This window comes from Microtus pennsylvanicus, chromosome 7 (genome assembly GCF_037038515.1).
Source record: "Microtus pennsylvanicus isolate mMicPen1 chromosome 7, mMicPen1.hap1, whole genome shotgun sequence".
Lineage (NCBI taxonomy): Eukaryota > Metazoa > Chordata > Mammalia > Rodentia > Cricetidae > Microtus > Microtus pennsylvanicus.
The window spans coordinates 33,231,239-33,251,860 of record NC_134585.1 but is presented as its reverse complement, the minus strand read 5'-3'; the positions used below and the strand labels follow the sequence as shown (position 1 = coordinate 33,251,860).

The 20,622-nt window shown below is 43.8% G+C and overlaps 1 protein-coding gene across 1 annotated transcript in view; it reads left to right on the top strand.

Annotated features, from left to right (window-relative positions):
• The window catches only part of Vwa3b (von Willebrand factor A domain containing 3B), a 178,044-nt gene that overhangs the window by 31,669 nt on the left and 125,753 nt on the right, over positions 1–20,622 (top strand). The window contains exon 7 of the mRNA XM_075978890.1: positions 116–231. Within this exon, the coding sequence (XP_075835005.1) occupies positions 116–231 (116 nt within the window). The remainder of the gene's footprint in view (positions 1–115; positions 232–20,622) is intronic.

Below are 20,622 nucleotides of genomic sequence, written 5' to 3'. Positions count from 1 at the left end.
ACCCAATCCCGAGAAAACAAAACAAACAAAACCAAGATTCGGAGCACCAAAGACAGCAAATGGACGGAAGTATTGGTGGGCATGTTTTTAATACAGAACACCTTTCGCCTTTCAGATTCCACGCCTTTGCTGAGAGAACAGAGTGTCTAGAATTCTCTGCATGTTCCACAGAGGATGTTGACAGCGCAGTGACTTGGAATTCAAGGAAACTGAAAGGGAGACTCCCTCCAGGTACCTGGATCCTGAAGGAGCAGCGGCACTTATAACCTTAATCATTTCAAGTGGTGTGCCATGCAGTTTGGAAGTAGAGGCGAAGTAGAGGCCACCCATATCTTTTGTATTGTTTCTGTGGTACGAGGATGCACCCACTGGAATGTCACAGTGAGTGGATATGTCTAGAAACTGCTTTAAATGTCTCACACATGGTGCTTACTGACATGGGAACCTTCCAGAGATGTGGCCCTAGCTGTGCTACTGCTGGGGTTGGGTCTAAGGCAGGCTGAGCCACCCTATTAGCCTGGGTTAGCTGGGGGTCCCTGCGGTTCTCAGGATAGCGCTCTTTGCTTCTTGTGATGTTAGCTGTACTTGCAGGATGAGCCTGTCCTTGTGAGGGTCAAGGCTGAACAGGGACTTTTATGGAGGCTGAGGGAACCTCATTTTTCATTCAGGAATGTGGTCTAGTGAATGAGGTCACAAATCATGAAGAAAGGGAGCTATGATTCAGAAAGCCAATAATGGAATTGTATTCAGAAAGCCAAGAGATGGGAATTCCTTTGGGGCTGATGAAATGGCAAAATGCTAGCCACTCGGTAAAGGCGGGGAAGGAAGGTCCTGTCTGGTTATTACATGATGCAGCACAGCATGGCACCTCAGCTATTTAGAAATTGTTGTGGTTTGAATGAGACATCACCATATCCTCAGGCATTTAGATACTTGGTCCCCAGCCAGTGTTGATGTTTAAAGAGGCTTAGGAGTTGTGGCCTTACTTGGAATAATGTCACCTGGGGTGAGCTTTGAGGTTTTAAAGCCTCCCAGCAACCCCAGTTCACACTTTCTGCTTCCTGCTTAGAGTTTAAATATGAACTCTTGCCGGCTGATGGTGGCGCACGCCTTTAATCCCAGACTCAGGAGGCAGAGGCAGGCAGATCTCTGTGAGTTCGAGGCCAGCCTGGTCCAGCCAGTTCCAGGACAGCTAGGTCTGTTACACAGATAAAACCTCTCCTGAAAATAAAAACAAACCCAAAAAGATGTGAACTCTTAGCTTGCTGCTCCCATTGCCATACTTAACTACCGCCAGCTTCCCCGCCATGACGGTGATGATCTTATCCCTCCAAAAGGATAAGATAAACCCTGTCTTCTCTGTGTTTCCTTGGTCATGGTGCTTTCCCACCACAATAGAAAGAGAACTCAGACAGATGCCAGAGATAGCCAGTGCCTGCCTCTGCCCTCCCACTCAACTGCAGTTATTAAGCAGGCTTCCAGTTCAGTACAAGGTAAAGGTGACTCCTTGGGTGTAGGAAAGAACCTGAAGCGTCCTTGCTTTGCTCAACAGCATTGCCAGGGCTCAGGAGGAGAAGGACGTTTGTGTGGTCAGCTAGGCTATGAGATGGAGCTCATGACAGGATAGCAGTTCAGAAAGCCCATACCCGGCACACACTTTGCGTACTCAAACTCTTTATGTCCTAAGGGCTAGTAGGAGGGCCCAGCCTACTGTGGACAATGCCACCCTTGGGCATGTGGTTCTGGATATAATAAAACAGGCTGAGCAAGGCATGGAGGGCGAGCCAGTAAGCAGTGTTCCTCCATGGCTTCCGCATCAGTTCTTGCCTGGAGTTCCTCCCCTGACTTCCCTTCATGATGGACTTTAAGCTCTGAAGATGAAATAAACCCTTTCCTCCCCAAGGAGGTCATGGTATTTATCACAGCCACAGAAATCCAACCAGTGGGGGCTTCGATCAGGGTGGAGAACATACGCTGTCACCTTCTCCCCAAGCCTTGTCAGCAGTTACAAATGGGACTGGATTTTGACCTGTGCGTTCCCTGGGGTCCTGGTCTGTTTGCTGCTGCTGCTATGCCGGAATACCTGAATAATTTATAAAGGACGGGGATGTAGTTGGCTCATGGTTCCCAAAGCTGAGAAATCTAAGAGCCGGTAGCTGGCACGGAGAAAGGGCTTTTATGCTGCATCCTACCAGGGAAGAAGGCTGAAAGGCAAACGGGGGTGGGGGTGGGGGGGAGTTTGCTTTCATATCCAGTCCTCCCTCACAGTTACTAATCCACACCCACGATAACGTCATTAATTCATTCACGGAGGCAGAGTCCCTTTAACCTGTTCACCTCTTAGCAAGTCCCACCTCCCGTGAACTCGGGGGAGTCACATACAAGCTATAGCACCTGGTATCGGGTGACAAAGGAAACATCTGTCCATGTAGCTAGCGTTTCCACAGCTACCCTCGTCTCAGCCTTGGGAACAGACAACTTGCAGTACAGATAAAAACATTCTCTAAGAATGAAGTGTTCGGCCTGTCTTCATCTTAGTAATCATGTGTTCCAGATTTGGGGGGGACATGTTTATGCAACCTTGCCTCTCCATCACAATGCCCCAGAAATGCCAGCCTTTCAAAGTTGACTTCTTCCACTCAAAAATTGTCCCGAAGTCTTTGACAGATGACTTTTCTTTAGAAAATGTGTGCTTTCCAATTTCACCTGGGCTCCAGTAGCAGTATTTTATTTTATTTTATTGTCGTTCTTCCTTCTCCCCCCTTACCACACCGGTTGCTGTAAGAATTTAACATCATCAGTCTCCCAAACCTCCAACAGGGTGGGTGGAGTCTGACTCCTCGGGAGATTAATTTTATCTTCATTTAGTAGAAAACAGACTTTCAAGAGAAGACTTACACAGCACTACTTAAGAGAACCCACTTGCCAATCTGAGAGAAAGTTCCAGGGGCTACTGACTTTGAATTCTACGTATTTGATTTTTAAAGTCTGGCTCTTCTTCTTGCTCTACCCCAGTCCAGAAACAAAACAAAAAATAAGACAAAAGGACCACTCTGCAGCCAAGATAAAGGATAGTTTGTAAATCATAGAGTATGTGTATGTGTGTGTGTATGTGTGTGTATGTGTGTGTGTGTATGTGTGTGTATGTGTGTGTGTATATGTGTGTGTGTATGTGTGTATGTGTGTGTATGTGTGTATGTGTGTGTGTATATATGTGTGTATGTGTGTGTATGTGTGTGTATGTGTGTGTGTATGTGTGTATGTGTGTGTATGTGTGTATGTGTGTGTGTATGTGTGTGTATATATGTGTGTATGTGTGTGTGTATGTGTGTGTATGTGTGTGTGTATGTGTGTGTGTATGTGTGTGTGTATGTGTGTGTGTATGTGTGTGTATGTGTGTGTATGTGTGTGTGTGTATGTGTGTGTGTGTATGTGTGTGTGTATGTGTGTATGTGTGTGTATGTGTGTATGTGTGTGTATGTGTGTGTATGTGTGTATGTGTGTGTATGTGTGTGTATGTGTGTGTGTATGTGTGTGTGTATGTACACCTGTGCCACAGTGCACATTTGGAGGTAAGAGGACAACTTGCAGGAGTGGGTTTTTGCTTTACTCCAGGTGGGTCCTGGATATCAAATTGAAGTCATCAGACTTGCTGGCCACCTCACCCGGGGGAGGGAAAGAGAAAGATAGAGAGACGGAGAAACAGAGACAGACAGACAGACAGAGACGCACACACAGAGAGAATTAAATTAATTCATGTGTGTGTATGTGTGGTGTATACTCATCTCTGTGTATGGATACACGTTATTCCATGTCCGAATGTCTTGCTCTAGCCCTCTGTCAGGTTCCCTTGAGACAGCCTTCCACTGAACCAGAGCTTGCTAGGTTTTGACTAGACTGATTGGTCAGTAAGTCCTTGGAATCTTTCCTGTCTCCAACCCCTCAATGGTTGAGTTTCAGGCATTCTTGCCTACAACTGACTTTATGTGGGTGTTGGGGAACTCAGTTTCCTCAGTCCTAAATTAATGTTTAATTGTCATTAAAAATAATTATAGCATTTTATATACATTCTTTATTTTTGCTGATCCTGCTTTCCCATGACTCTCCTCCACCCCTACTTCCCTTTCTGGCTAGTTCCCTTTTCTCATGACCATATACATATATACACACATATATAGTAACTAAAAGTCCAGGGTCTTCATGTAAGAGAAAACATGAGTCTGGGTGACTTCACTTAAAGCAATACTTCTAAGCTTCACCCATCCATCCTTTTTCCTGCAACTGTCATGATTCATTTTTTTTTGTGGTTAAATGAAATGTTATTGTGTACATGTGTCACTTTATTTATTTATTTATTTATTTATTTATTTATTTATTTATTTATTTATTTATTTAATGTATGCATTGTTCTGTCTTCATGTATGCCTGAATGGCAAAAGAGGGCACCAGATCTCACTACAGATGGTTGTGAGCCACCATGTGGTTGCTGGAAATTGAACTCAGGACCTCTGCAAGAGCAGCCAGTGCTCTTAACCACTGAGCCATCTCTCCAGCCATCCCCCCCCCCCCCCATGCGTCACATCTTTACACATTCACCTGTTTCTGGACATTTCTTAACTATTGTCAAGAGAGCAGTTGTAAGCATAGATGTGAGCAAAGTATTACTGTGGTGTGCTGAGTTAGGGTCTTTGGGTATATACCCAGGACTGAGAGCTGGGTCCTATGTGGTCCTATTTTAAGTTCTTTGAAGAAACTCCACACAGACTTCCATAGTGGCTGTACCAGTTTATACTCCCACCAACAATAAACAAGGCTTCTCTTTTTCACGCCCTCACCATTTGCTAGTTCTGACTGGGGTGTTTTGGTTACCTTTACCATTGCTATGATGAAACACCACGAACAAAAGCAGCTTGGAAAAAGGGGGTTTGTCTCTCTCCAAGCTCCATATAACATCTCACCATCAAAAGCAGCAAGGACAGGAACTCACACAGGGCAGGAACCCAAAAGCAGGAGCTGATGCAGAGGCCACAAAGGAGTGTGGCTGACTGGCTTGCTCCCTGTGGCTTGCTCAACCTGCTTTCTTTTCTTAAAACTGATTTTTATTGAACTCCCCTTCCTACCTCTCCCCTCCCCTTCAGTCCTCTCCCAAGGTCCCCGTGTTCCCAATTTACCCAGGAGATCTTGTATTTTTTACTACCCTTGTAGATTAGATCCATGTAAGTCTCTCTTAGGGGCCTCATTGTTGTCTAGGTTCTCTAGGATTGTGATTTGTGGGCTGGTTTTCTTTGCTTTATGTTTAAAAACCATCTGTGAGTGAGTACATGTGACAATTGTCTTTCTGGGTCTGGGTTACCTCACTCAAAATGATGTTTTCTAGCTCCATCCATTTGCCTGAAAAATTCAAGATGTCGTTATTTTTTTTCTGCTCTGTAATACTCCATTGTGTAAATGTACCACATTTTCCTTATCTATTCTTAGGTCGAGGGACATTTAGGTTGTTTCCAGGTTCTGGCTATGACAAACAATGCTGCTATAAACATAATTGAGCACATGTCCTTGTGGCACAATTTAGCATCCTTTGGATATATACCCAAAAATGATATTCCTGGGTCTTGAGGAAGGTTGTTTCCTAATTTTCTTAAAATCGCCACACTGACATCCAAAGGGACTGTACCTGCTTGCATTCCCACCAGCAATGCAGAAGTGTTCCCTTTATCCCACAACCTCTCCAGCATAAGTTGTCATCAGTGTTTTTGATCTTGGCCATTCTTACAGATGTAAGATGGAATCTCAGAGTTTCAACCTGCGTTCCTGTAGAACCCAGGACCACTAGCCCAGGGATGCCACTGGGCTATGCCCTCCTCCGTCAATCAATAATGAAAAAAATGTTCTATAATAGTGGTTCTCAACTTTCCTAATACTAGGACCCCTTAATGCAGTTCCTCATGAAATTATTTTTTTGTTACTTTATAACTGTAATCTTGTTACTGCTATGAATCACAATGTAAATATCTATGTTTTCTGATGGGGTTAGGGGATCCCTATGAAAGTGTTCAATACCCTTCGATATCCCAAGGGGTCATGACCCACAGATTGAAAACTGCTGCCTCATAGGCTTACTGCAGCCTGACCTTATGGAGGCATTTTTCTTAATTGAGAATCCCTCCCCTCCGATGACTATAGCTTGTGTCAAGTTGACATAAGATTATCTACCACACTGGGGTGAGATGGAATCTCAAAGTCGTTTTAATTTTGATTGAAGGAATAATAGGTGTGTGTGTGTGTGTGGTGTGTGACATTTTGTTTATCCATCCATTGGCAAAGGACATGTGGGTTGTTTTTATCTTTTGACTATTATAAGATGCTGCCATGAACTCGGGTTTACAAATACATTTTGACTCCCTGATTTTCATTATTTGGGAAATATACCTCCAAAGTGGGATTCCTGAATCATATATGGTAATTCTCTTTGTATTTTTTGAGGAGCCTCCGTATTGTTTTCCACAAAGGTGTTGGTGTTATATATTCCTGCCAACTGTGCACAATTGTCCCGTGTCCTTATGAACATTTGTCACTTTCTGTGTTTTTGATAGTGGCCACCCCAATGGGTGGGAGACGGTGTCTCAGTGTGGTTTTGATATGCATTTCTTTGATACTTAACGCCTATCTTTTCATTAGCTTGTTGAAAGAAATATTATAATATAGTATTTAAAAATTCATATGGATCTAACATATCCATGGTGATTAGAATAATGATCCAGCCTCCTTCTTCCCTGCTGGAAACTATTCCTAGCCATTGTGGGGGATCCCTTTCTTGAGCCCTGGGCACTACCCAGAGATCATTGGCAGCACTGAGATGTCAAATTGCCACTCCTGGATAAGCCACCCCACGATGGACAAATGAGAGGATTCTCTGGAGAGAGTCAGAAAGTGGTGCCAGTATGCAAAGGGCGGGGAAGAACAGTAGTGCTGTTGGGCCTCTTGGCTCAGCACCAGTTTTACAAGATGAAACAGAACACGGTCCAGCTTCAGCTGACCACCCCAGAAGCTGGTAGGCTCCAGTATTAGGGTGTGTAGAAAGTGGCTGCCCCAATGTCTTGGTTTTGTGGGTTGGATTTCTTTTTTTTTGTAAAATTTGTTTGTTTCTTAGTTTGCGTTTTCCTTTTACTTAAGTTTTTTATTATGCCCTTGCTATTATTTTCGGAATCAGCTGATGGGTTTTTCTTCCTCTTATATTTATGTAATTTTGATTGCATTTCTTGTTTGTGGGCTCTTAAATCTCCAGTGGTGCATGTGACTAACCCCAGGTGTATTTCTTCTCCGGCATGCATCCTTCTTTCTTTTTTCCCTTTCCCTGCCTTCTTTTGTTACATTCAGTGATTATTTCTATTTTCACGCCTTCCAGATTTCTCTTGTTTAAAGTCAGCACACGAAGCAATGGGTTTCATTATGTTGTTTTCGCACATTGTCCTTTGTTCTCGCTCATCCACCCTGACCTCTCCACCCACTCGCTGGTCTCCTCCCCGCCAGAATGTCCCCACTCTTGCTTTCATGTCCCATGCGTTCTGTGGCTTCCTCTTTTTTATCCTCCTCCTCCTCTTCTTGCTTTCATGGGTCTCTTTTCTATTTTCATGTCCTACACACACACAACCCCCCCCACAAATGCACACATGCACACTGTATAAATACCTTCAGTATTTATCATTCTGAATCCAGCTGATTTTATTTATATATTTTACTTATATTAATGATCTCCAGTTGTATTTTTGTCCTGAAAAGTCATGATTGATTTTTTTTTCCTTTTGAGCAGAAGAAGCCACCCCAAGGCGTACAAATGAGGGGGTTCTCTGTAGAGAAGAGAACTTTCTCAGGCCACGGGCTGCAAGTCTGGGGTGGTCAGAAATAGGTGTTGGTGTGGAAGGACAGGCAGCCCCTAAGGGGACTGCACAACTCCATTGTTGTATATGTGCCTTATTAGCTCTGTTTGTGCAGCTGCTGATGGACAGCTAGTCTGGTCCCATTTTCCAGCTATTGTGACTAGTGCGGCTGTGGATATATGAATTTTTCGGTGTGCTGGAGTCCTTCCTGGACACCCAGAAATGGCATATTGGGACATGTGGTAGTCCTCCTTGTTTTTTGAGGAACAGCACCAGTTTGCATTGCAGCCCCAGCAGCAGCGGCAGGCTTCCTCTCTCTGCACTTCCTCACCAGACCGGAGCTCTCCGGTCAGGTTCACTTTCTATTTCCTGGAGTCAAAGGATGCTGAGTGCAAGGGAGAATATTTCCTGCCACGTATTTCTTCCTTTGAGAACTGTTTGCTCAGTTCACTTGTCTATTTATTGATTGGATTATTTGATTTTGGCTCTGGTATTTGAATTTTAACATTCTTTTTGTACTTTAGACATTAGTCTCCTTTGGATTTGGATGAGGATCACATTGACTCTATAGATGGCTGTTGGTACTATCGCCTTTGCACAGCATTAATTTTGCCAATTCATGAGCTCAAGAGATCTTTCTGTCTTCAGTGTTTAGATGTTTACATGGTAGAAGTCTGTGCTGGATAGTTTTATATCAACTCAGCAGAAGTTAAAGTCATCTGAGAGGAGGGGACCGCAATTAAGAAGATGCCTCCAAACAGTCGGGCCATATGCAAGCCTGTAGAGGATTTTCTTAATTGGTGGGCAGGTCCCAGCCCATTGTGGGTGGTGCCGTGCCTGAGCTGGTGGTCCTGGTTCTATAAGAGACTAAGCAAGCCATGGGGAAAAAGCCAGTAATCGGCTCTCCTCCATGGCCAATGCATCAGCTCCCACCTCCAGATTCCTGCCCAGTTTGAGTTCCTGTCCTGACTTCCTTTGATGATGAACTGTGATGTGGAAGTATAATTCAAACAAACCCTTTCCTCCCCAAGTTGCTTTGGTCATAGTGTTTTATCACAGCAATGGTAACCCTAAGACAAGATCTCTTGCCTCTTTGGCCAGGTTTATTCCTGGGCGTTTATTTTTCTCCAAAATTTCATCATCCATTCCACCCTTTCTCTTTCTTCCAACTCATCCCATCTTACTGTTCAGATCCACGATCTCTTCTTTAAATGTTACTGTTACACACACACACACACACACACACACACACACACACACACACACACACACATACGATGAGACCATTTAGTGTTACTCACATGTGTGTCTGTTTAGGACTGGGACTGAACATTCTTTTAGGGTGCTCATCCCTGGAGAAGACTGAGTTCTTTCTCTGAGCAGTCATTAATTGCTTGCATCTCCTCATTTAGAGATGAGGCTTTGTGAGACCTCCCACCCCCCCTCGCATCCACCTTAGAATGTCAACTGGTGGTGTCATTATGCAGGTCTTGTTTAGGTAGCCATGGTGTTAAGATTTCATGGGTGCAATTCCTTGTCATATGTAGAAGACACTGTCTCACAGCAGGTACCCTGTGTGGCGGACTTCTTGACGAGTGACGGAAGAACGACCACCACACCAGGATTCCACTCAGATCACGCTTTACTGGAGTGCCCTTGATTGATGGGGAGCAGGAAAGGAGGGGGCAGGAAAACGAGGGACAGGGAGCGAAGGGGCAGGGAGCGAAGGGGAGAGGCAGCAGGAAGCGAAGGGGAGCAGGAAGCGAAGGGAGAGGGCGCACTTACGCAGCCGCTTAAATAGGGAATTGGCACACGGGTCGCCCTGTGATTGGCTGCCACCAACAGCTGACACCAGACCGCATCGGGATAGGTTCAAGAATCCACATCCACAGCGCATGCGGGAAGCGGGGACACGCAGCTCTCAGAGGAATAGCCAAATATGGAGTTGTTTGTAACCAACAAGACAGGATGTCGGTGCTATCTTGTAATGGCGATCCTGTCCGGCTCACTACACCCTGTACTTTTTTTCCTCTGATATTTTTTTTATTACTTTATAAATAATAGGAATCAAAATTTCCACTTCCTCCCCTCCTCCCTCTTCCCTTCCCCTCCCCCTCAAGTCTTAAGAGAGGGCAGGGCACCTTGCCCTGTGGGAAGTCCAAGTCCCTTCCCCCTCCATCCAGTCCTAGGAAGGTGTGCATTCAAATAGACTAGGATCCCCAAAAGCCAGTACATGCAGTGGAAACAAATCCCAGTGTCATTATCATTGGCTTCTCAATCTGCCCCAATTGTCAGCCACATTCAGATGTTCCAGTTTGATCCCATGCTCGTTCAGTCCCAGTCCAGCTGGATTTGGTGAGCTCCCATTAGATCAGGCACTCTGTCTCAGTGGGTGGACCAACCCCTCGTGGTCCTGACTTCCTTGGTCATATTCTCCCTCCTTCTGCTCTTCAACTGGACCTTGGGAGCTCAGTCCAGTGCTCCCATGTGGGTCTCTGTCTCTCCATCTGTCGCTGGACAAAGGTTCTGTTTGGATCCTCACAGCACCCAGGTGCCCTGTTCTTTTGGCTCTAACAATCCTTCCTTTCCCTCTTCCATAATGTTCCCTGAGCCCTAAGTGTATGGGTTATGTTGTAAATGTATCAGTTGGGAACGGGCTCTCAACAATGAGCTCTTCTTGGCATTTTGACTAACTGTGGGTTTCTGTGATGATCTCCATCTGCTGCAAGAAGAAGTTTCCTTGAGGAGGAATGAGAGCCACACTTATCTAGGATATAAGGACATGTTCAGAATGCACTTGAAAATTATATTAATTTATAAAAGTGACTGTGGTAGGTTCTCCTTGAGGGTTCATGACATCTCTAGTCATGAGTGGTAGTCTAGGTTTATAGTGCTAGGTATGGGTTTCCTCCTATTGAGCAGGTCTTAAGTCCACAGCTCTTGGTTATTCCTGAGACATAAGTGCCATTATTGCACCCTTGAGGTTTTTTTTTGCTGGTCATTGCTGTGGTCTGTAAGCTTTACAGCTGAGTTGGACTATTAATTGCTTTTCTCCACTAGCATCTTGTATAGCACCTTTGGATGCTAAGAGAACTAGTCTCCAGGGAGGGAGAAGCTTCTAGGTCAGTTCCACCTTACGATTCCTCCAGTTCTTGTGCCCAGAGATTCTGGTATCTTCAGCAATAGGTCTTACCTTCAAGTTCTGGAAGGCAACTAGGACAATGATAATTGTTCACATTGTTTAAGAAGTCTCTTGGAAGCCGGGTGGTGGTGGCGCATGCCTTTAATCCCAGCACTCGGGAGGCAGAGGCAGGCGGATCTCTGTGAGTTCGAGGCCAGCCTGGTCTACAAGAGCTAGTTCCAGGACAGGAACCAAAAAGCTATGGAGAAACCCTGTCTCGAAAAATCAAAAAAAAAAAAGAAAAAAGTCTCTTGGACTCTCCTGATCCATAATACAAAGGCAAATTTCCCATAGTTGACCCTGGGGTTTTTGTGAAAAAGTGTGTGTTAATTGACTTTCTCCTGTAGTTCACAGAGAGGTCCCTAGTTCACAGAGAGGTCCCTACTCTACCATCTTACTTGGGAGATACACTACCATTTCACTCTTTAGTTCTCAAATTTCCATTTTACAGTCTTCTACAATGGAGATGATGGGCACACAACACACACCATGTGGGCATATATATGTGTATATTTATGTTCATATATGTATATATACACACATATGCCTGTGTGTATGTTAATGCTAATTCATGGCAATGTATTCATCATTTTATATATTCTTCCATAACATTTTTAGTATTGCATTCTTCATATCTACTTAGTTTTTCTTGTTTAATTTCCTGCAATGCCTTATTTGGAATCTGTATTGCATCTTCTTTTTACAACAATTTACTGTATAGAGACAAAATTGATGGGGAAGGTTGGGTTGGGAGGCAGATCTCTGTGAGTTCAAGGCCAGCTTGGTCTACATTATTGAGTTCTAGGTCAACTAGGGCTATATAGTAAAAGCCTGTTGCAAGGAAAAAATAATCCCCCACAGTTGCCTTTAACACACTTGGATTCAATGTAAATAAGTAAGTAAAAAATGTCTGTTCATGGTGAAATTTTGAAAACAGAAACTGTAGAAGACAAAATTCTATGCTCATGGATTAGAATAATTATTATTATGAAAATTGCTGTATTAGCAAGAAGTAATCTAGAGATTCAACACAATAATCATGATAATTCCAATTCTATTTTTTTACAAAAGCTAAGGGGGAAATTTCAACATTCATATACAAGCAAAAAAGACCCCGGGTAGACAAACCAGCCCTGAGAAAATAGAGAATGATGTTAGAGGTCTCCATATCTGAGTTCAAGCTCTCCTACAGTGTTCAGAAGCGAAAATAGAGTGGTACAGCTGTAGGCAGACACACATATCAATGGAATGACCACTGGATAGAAACCTAGACAGCCACACGTTCTGACAAAGATGCTAGGAGTATCCAGAGAAAGGAAGATGGGCTCTTCAACAAACCGTGCTGGGGACACTGCTCAGCCACAGGTACAAGAGTCCATCTAGATCCGGGCCACTCACCCTGCCTGGCAATCAATTCCAAGTGGTCCAGAGTCCTTAGTGGAAGGCCCCAGACACTGACTCATTAGAGGAAATGTAGGGCGAAACACTTCAAGATACAGACTAGGTTAAAGGCTGTCTCCCAAGGATCAGGAAATACGGTCAACAACTGACAAGCGGGCCTTCATGAAATTGAAAAGCGTCTGCACAGCAAAGAAAGCACTTAATCCAGGAGGATCCAGCTCAAGAATGTGAGAGAAAGAGTCCTAGAATTCACGTGGATTATATCCTGTCTCTAAATTATTGCATGAGGGCAATGACATATACGACCCTATGAGTGCCTCTCATAAAACCTATTTTCTCTCTCTCTCTCTCTGATGTGTGTGTCTTTCTCCCATTATAATTAACCCCCCCTTAGTCTACTCTTGTTTTTTGTTTTTGTTTTTGTTTTTTATTTTTTTCGAGACAGGGTTTCTCCGTAGCTTTTGGTTCCTGTCCTGGAACTAGCTCTTGTAGACCAGGCTGGCCTCGAACTCACAGAGATCCGCCTGCCTCTGCTTCCTGAGTGCTGGGATTAAAGGCATGCGCCACCACCGCCCGGCTAGTCTACTCTTAAGTAAGAGTTCCCAAGCATATTTCATACAGCATCTCCTTTGACAGTCATACTGGTCGTGTGTAGGAAGTGACAGAACATCTTCAATTATTTTTCCCGGAGTGAATCAGCCTGGAAGTAATTCTTTGAATGCGCATGGCTGGTGTAGGTCAGAGCCAGAGGTCTGAGCCTGGGCTGTCCTTAGTGCTTGTCAGTCAGTATAGACACTTTGAGAACTCTGGGAAGGCAGAAGGGGCAGGGTTCTTGTTACACAAAGACTTTCGCTGTTAAAGCATTTTGGGGTCTTTCCTCTTAGTCTTCCTGCTGTATACTTAAAAACTAATCAAGACATAACCATCATGTTATTGTATAATTTGAATATTTCACTTTATATTTAATATTATGACAAGTATTTTCTCAAACTAGTATAAAGTGTTTTATATTACAGACATTCAGATATCTAGGACTTTTTTGAGTTGTATGGTATAATTTTTTGTCAGTCTGTCTTTTAGACATTTCAGTAATATTTTAATGTTTTCAATTAGAGCTATTGCATTTACATTTTATATGGTATATTTCCTCCTATTTTCTTAGTATTTAAAGAGACAAATTTCTGGCAGTGAAAACTCTGGAACAAAATGTAATGCTGGACCAAGGGGTAACCTCTTCTTTGAGTTGTTTCAAAATGTTTTGCAATAATACATTCACACCAAGAGTATATGAAAAATATCCACTTCAATTAGCATCAAAATGCTGTCTTACTGTTCCAATTAGACTTTATTTAATGAAGAGATTAATGTCAACTAATAGTGAACATAACGCATTTCGTATTTATTAACTTCTTTTTTTATAAATTACCTTCCTGTCAGGCTTGTGACTTGTGGGTAATTTATAGTAGCAATTATGCTTTCTTTCATGTGGCTGTTTCTCATATGAAAAATTTAAATTTACATAGCAATGGCAGCCCATAAATCTTGTACCTCCTAGCTTCTATGTGATTTTATTTCTATCCTGAAGTGTGTGCGTGTGTGTGGGTTAAACAAAAACAAAAATGCTTTTGGCTAGCTAGATTTATTTTGAAGTACGCTGGAATGGGACAGGATGGGATGGGATGAGTGGACTTTTCCCTGAATGCACTAACAGTCTTCACACCAGTCCGCCTTTTCACTCTGAATGCCATGTGTCTTCTTTGTAGTAAACAGGGTCTCATCTACAATGGGCCTGCTCCTGAACCACCTGCTCTTCCCACGGTCCCTTCCCTTTCTAGTCCGAGGCTATTCATGCATAGCTTTTGACATTGACTTTCCTCACCACCTTGTATATTTATCTTAAGTACGGGAATGGGTTTGGTGTTCTCCAGGTGAGCTGTAGTTTGCTATGTTTCCAGTTGAATATTTTAGGGGGATATAGGCAAGCTGCTACATTCAACCTAAGCTTGTTTTCTGTTTCCATTGATATCCTAAGCTTTTGGGGGTTCTCACCAGACATGTCTTCCTTCCCCCCCTCATTTTACTTCCTTTCCCTCCAGTTTATCAGTCTAGATTTAGCGAGCTGTGGTGCTGCAATCGGAAAGGGCAGAAACAGAGCGGGCGTTACCAGCAGCTTCTCACCGCAGATTTGCTTGTTGTTGAAATAAAAGTACTTGTAGCAACAACATTGCATTTGTAGCCATTAGCAATTGAAACTATAAAGTTATGAAAGCATTCTCTAAATTTTCCAGAGGACTCTGGGCAGCCCTACTCTAAATTATTAGAGCCTGGATTTGTTATAGATAATTTTGTTGATGTTAAATCTGATTTCACGTAATCTTTATGTACTCATGATGATTTGAATGAGAATGTTCCCCTATGGGCTCAGATATTTAAGTAGTTAGTCCCCAGTTGATGGTACTGTTTGGGTATGTTTAGGAGGGACAGTCTTTTTTTTTTTTTTTTTTTTTGCCTTTCACTGATTCGTTTCATTTGGAGTTAATAATAAAGGGGCATTTTCTCTTTGGAATTTATTTTGTTGTTTTTTCTTTTTTTCTTTAAAAAACTATCGTTTCTCATTTTACATACTAATCCCAGATCTCCCTCCCCTACTTCCGCTCCCTCCACCTTCCCCCATCCCACCCTGATCCACTCCTCAGAGAGGGTAAGGCTTTCCATGGGGAGTCAACAAAATCTTGCACATTGCTTTGAGGTATGACCAAGACCCTCCCCATTATATCTAGGCTGTGCAAGGTATCCCTCCAAAGAGAATGGGTTCCAAAAAGCCAGTACAAGCAGTAGGAATGAATTCTGGTCTCACTGCAGGTGGCCCCACAGTCTGTGTCAGCCATACAACTGTCTCCCACATTCAGAGGGCCTAGTTTGGTCCTCTGCTATTTCCCTTCCTATCAGATCAGAGTTGATGGGCTCTCATTAATCAGCTCAGGTGAGCTGTTTCAGTGCGTATCCCCATCATGGTCTTGACCTCTTTGCTTGTATTCTCACTCCTCCCACTTTTTGACTGGGCATTGGGAGCTCAGCCCAGTGTTCTACTGTGGATCTCTGCATCTGCTTCACATCAGTTGCTGGATGAAGGTTCTATGATGACAATTAAGATAGTCATCAATCTGACTACAGGGCAAGGCCAATTCAGGCACCCTCTCCACTTTTGCTTAGGGTCTTAGCTGGGGTTATCCTTGTGGTTCCCTGGGAATTTCTCTAGTGCCAGGTTTTTTGCTAGTCCCATAATGGCTCCCTTAATCAAGATATCTTTCCTTGCTCTCTGTCTCTGTCCTTCTCTCATCTCAACCATCCCATTCCCTCACGTTCTCCCCTCCCCATCTCCCCTCCTCCTCCCTTTCCACCCTTCCCTCCCCCTATCCCCATGCTCCCAATTTTCTCAGGAGATCTTGTCTATTGTCAGGGGGATCTATATCTGTTTCTCTTAGGGTTCTCCTTGTTACTTAGCTTCTCTGGGGTCACGGACTATAAGCTCATTATCCTTTGTTTTACAGTTAGTATCCACTTATGAGTAAGTACATATCATGTTCATCTTTCTGGGTCTGGGTTTCCTCACTCAGAATGTTTTTTTTTGTTCCATCCATTTATATGAAAATTTCAAGATGTCAATGTTTTTTTACCACTGAGTGGTACTCCATTATGTAAACATACCACATTTTCTTTATCCATTCTTCTGTTGAGGGGCATCTAGGTTGTTTCCAGGTTCTGGCTATTACAAATAATGCTGCTATGAACATAGTTGAACAAATGTTCTTGTAGTATGATTGAGCAGTATGATTGAGCATCCTTTGGGTATATGACCAAGAGTGGTATTTCTGGGTCATAAAGTAGGTTGATTCCCAATTTTCTGAGAAACCGCCATGCTCATTTCCAAAGTGGTTATATGAGTTTGCATTCCCACCAGCAGTGGTGGAGTGTTCCCCTTACTCCACATCCTCGCCAGCAGAAGCTATCATTGGCGTTTTTGATCTTAGCCATTCTGACTGGTGTAAGATTGTATCTCAGAGTCGTTTTGATTTGCACTTCCTGATAGCTAAGGATGTTGAACATTTCCATAAGCATCTTTCAGCTATTTGAACTTCTTCTGTTGGGAATTCTCTGTTTAGATCTGTACCCCATTTTTAAATTGTATTATTTAGTATTTTGATGTCTGATTTCTTGAGTTCTTTATATATTTTGGAGATCAGACCTCTGTCTGATGTGTGGTTGGTGAAGATCTTTTCCCATCCAGTAGTCTGCCTTTTTGTCTTATTGACTGTGTCCTTTGCGTCTCAGTTTCAGGAGATTCCATTTATTTATTGTTCCTCTCAGTATCTGTGCTACTGGGGTTATATTTAAGAAATGGTCTCCTGTGCCCATGCATTGAAGGCTACTTCCCACTTTCTCTTCTATCTGGTTTTAGGAGGTACAGTCTAAAGGAAGTCACCACTGGGGGCTGACTTTCAGCTTCCTGTTTGTGGTATGAAATGTGAACTCCCAGCTTTGCCTGCTTCTGCTGCTCTGATTTCCTGCCAAGAGAGTCTCTTCTCCCTCTGAAACTGTAAGCCCCAATAAACTCTCTATTCTGTAAGTTGCCTTTGTCGTGGTGTTTTACCACACCGACTGAAAAGTGATTATGTATTTGTTAAGCAGATATACCTAGGGATTTGTATTTCTTGCAGCAGGTTTTATAAGCTGTAATAATGTCACATATAATAAATTATTTGTGAATGATTACCAAATTTCAGGTCTTGTATTTGGAGATGATTCCTTACATCAGCTTGCTCCCCAGAACAAACAAAAGTTATAGACTGAGAGGAATTTTGCTTTGTTTCTTGCCTCATTGCAAGGGCAAGCAAACACACACACACAGACATAGACATTTATTCATTTATTCTTTGCTTACTTGGCTTGTTATAGATGTGTTAGTTCTTTGGGATTTCTCCGCCAATTTTGATTTTTCTTCCTGTTTGTTTCCCTTGGTCTGGGCTTTCCTTGGATGTGGGAAGCTTCTCAAATGTTTTGATATGGACACTATGCAACTTAGAATGGCTCACTGTCATGTTTTAGATATAAAATGTCCCCTTAAAAGGCTCATGTTTTAAAGTCTTGACCCTAGTGCACACATTAATTGATTAGATCTGATGGGTCTGGCTTCATGAATGTATGAATCTCTTGATGGACTCCGACTTGATGGAGTTAATGGGTGGAGATGGAAACACTGGAAGGCAAGGCCTGGTTGGAGGAAGCAGGTCACTGGGGCCATGCCTTTGATGGGTGCCTGTGTTTCCCAGCCCTTCTTTATGGTCACTCTCCTGTAGCCACGAGGTGAGCTGGTTTGCTCGCCCCTTGTTCCTACTGCGATGGCAGGTCCTTTTTTCAGGTCCACAGCGATGGCACCCAGCTGACCATGGGTAGAAATCTCTGAGATCAAAAGATAAAATCAGCCACTGCTTCCTGAGTTGTGTATGTCAATTATTCCATCACAGCTGTAGAGAGTCTGATCAACACCTTCACTTAATGGTTCATTGCATGTTCAGTTTTCCTTACACAATGCTCAGAGCATCTATGACCTGTGGTTTTAGCTAGAAGGAACGTGAAGACAGAGAACAAGAAGAGGACTATGTTCAGAGTTCCCCACTGAGTCAGGAGCTGTGCTGAGCTGTGGTGCAAAGGTAACTCAGATATGATGGTGGTACCCAGCCTTATTGGTCTTCAGGAGACTTTTATTAGTAGTAGTACCATCCAGTGATCTTTCCCCTGGGACTTCCATGGACTTCTAGGGGAGAGGCACAGCTATTCATCCCATTACCCTCTGGGGTCTTCTGTTTGCCTGCTGTATCTGGTTCTCCATGTCAACCTGGAGGAAGCTCATCTTCCTCCCAGCACAGTCCTGCCCTCTCGTTTCCATTAAGTGGATTTTAGTAGCTGCAGTGAGTGGAGGTGGACCACGCCTTCTCTGGTTCTCCTTTCTTTCCGCCTTCACTTTTTGCAACCTCTCACTATTTCTTTTTAGGAGCTGAGTCCTCCCTATGCCCCTAATGGTAGATTCCTTGCACTTGGAGTACCTTGAGCTTCGCAGTTTATCTGTCTCATTGAATCTGGAGAATCTCAGCCATTACCTAACAAAAGTAGCAGCAGCAGCAGCGGCAGCGGCAGTGGCAGTGGTACCTTGTGGTAGTAGGGATTGACTCTAGAGTCTCACACATGCTAGGCTAGTGCCCTTCCACTGAGCCATGTCCTCAGCCCTCCTTCTACTTAAAAAAAAAAGATTTTTGAAATATGATCTCAGCAAGCTGCCCAGGCTCACCTTGAACCCACTCTATGACCTAGGTAGCCCTTGAGTTGTGATCCTCTGCCTCAGGCTCCCGAGTACCTGGATCACCAGTCTGTGCCACCTGGCTGGGCTCAGTAATTATTTGTCGTCATCATTATTTTAAAGTCACACAGCTTCAGGCCAACTGTGGTTTGATTAATTTAAAACAGACTTATCCTTATTTAACTGGTGCTACTCAGGCCGTATTTTTATTGTGGTGAATTGCATAAGAACCAAAGTCAATCATTTGGACACACTTAAGGCTAGCAGTTCATTGGCCAGAGCTAATCACATGACCAAGTCCAGTGCGAATGGTGGGGCAGACTATTCCACCAGCAGAAAGCTGAGGAGGGACGTGAATAGTGGATAAACAATAATTCAAGCTATCATGGCCTTTCATTCCTGTGTGATTCTGGGTTTGGCCCCAGGAGACAGTGTGTGTTGGAAAATGAATCAACTTTGGCATCAGATCTGGGTTCAGATACTGGCTTTGCCACAAATTATGCGATGTTAACATGTTACCAAAACTTTACGGTTTCTCATTTATAGAATGGGAATAATAACATCTGCTTTATATGAGTGTTGGCGGTCTTAAAAAACAGGCCACGCACAAATGTGCAGCACAAAGCAGTGGTTAATTGCTGGCAATGGCCTTTCTCTTTCTTAGAATTCCTGTAGATGCTGGCTCTGGAACGTGACCTAATCAGAAGCGCATGGCAGCCTCTGGAGTAACAGTGTGCAGAGTCACCGCACTGACTGGCTTATTTGCCTGCATGGTGTCCGCTGGAAACTGGGATTCGGACCAGTGTGATAGGGGCACTGGGAGAGACCACCCTTTGTGGGTGGTACTGGGGTAACTATGAGGGGTTACCATGGAAACCAGGAGCCCACATCCCCCTTCTCCTGGGAGTTGAATTTTACTCAGTGGTGGGTAGGAATGAGGAGCTGGGCCTTTCCTGGGAGTGATTTTACCCACTCCTTTGGAAGAGTGAGCTCAGAGAGAGGCACAACTCTGTCTGGACGTTTGTAAAACTGGACATGATGAGAATGACTAGAGAGAGATAGTCCCCTCTAGAGCCGACTGCTCTGCATATAGGCCGGGTCTGCGCATGTTTTAGAAGGAGCTTCGACTGCTGGTGCTTTCAGAGGTGGCATCCTTTGGGCTGCCCCTCAGGTTCTGAAGGTTGGTGAGCCCACCCACGGTAGAGGTCTGGGAACCCCTCAGTCAGGAAGAGACTTGTGTTAGGATCTGGAGAAGGCTCCATTTCTGTTTTGCTTCTGTTCTTGTTTTATCATAAAAAAACAAGTTGAAATAATGAATGTGGATTTATAAATTAAGACCAGAGTGGAAGTTGTCACTGGGCATCTGTCATTAAAATGGAATAATAATTTTGACACCGATTCAGCTAGCTCAGCCACAGGACCAGTCATCAAAGCTGACAGTGAACTTGTCTCAGAAGGGCCAGAGGTGCCAGGCTCTTTAGGTTGGTAAACTCGAGAGACCTCGGGGTGGCATGATCACTTGGACCATAAGCCGCACTCAGAGCTGTGTGATCCTGCTCCAAGCTGGAGCATCAGCAAGCCAGAGCATCGCATGGTACCAACATCTGCAACATGAGCTAACTTGAAGCTGATGTTATCGACACCACCCGGAGTCCCCAAAGCTTAGAACCCTGTCCTTGTTCCAGGGGAATGGGAAGGGACAACAAGGCACATCTGTCATTTCTAGGCTCGTCTCCTTAGGCAGCTGTCCCTGATCAGACCTGACTAGCTCTTCCTCCTGAGCCTGTCCTGGGCTTTGGCACTCTCAG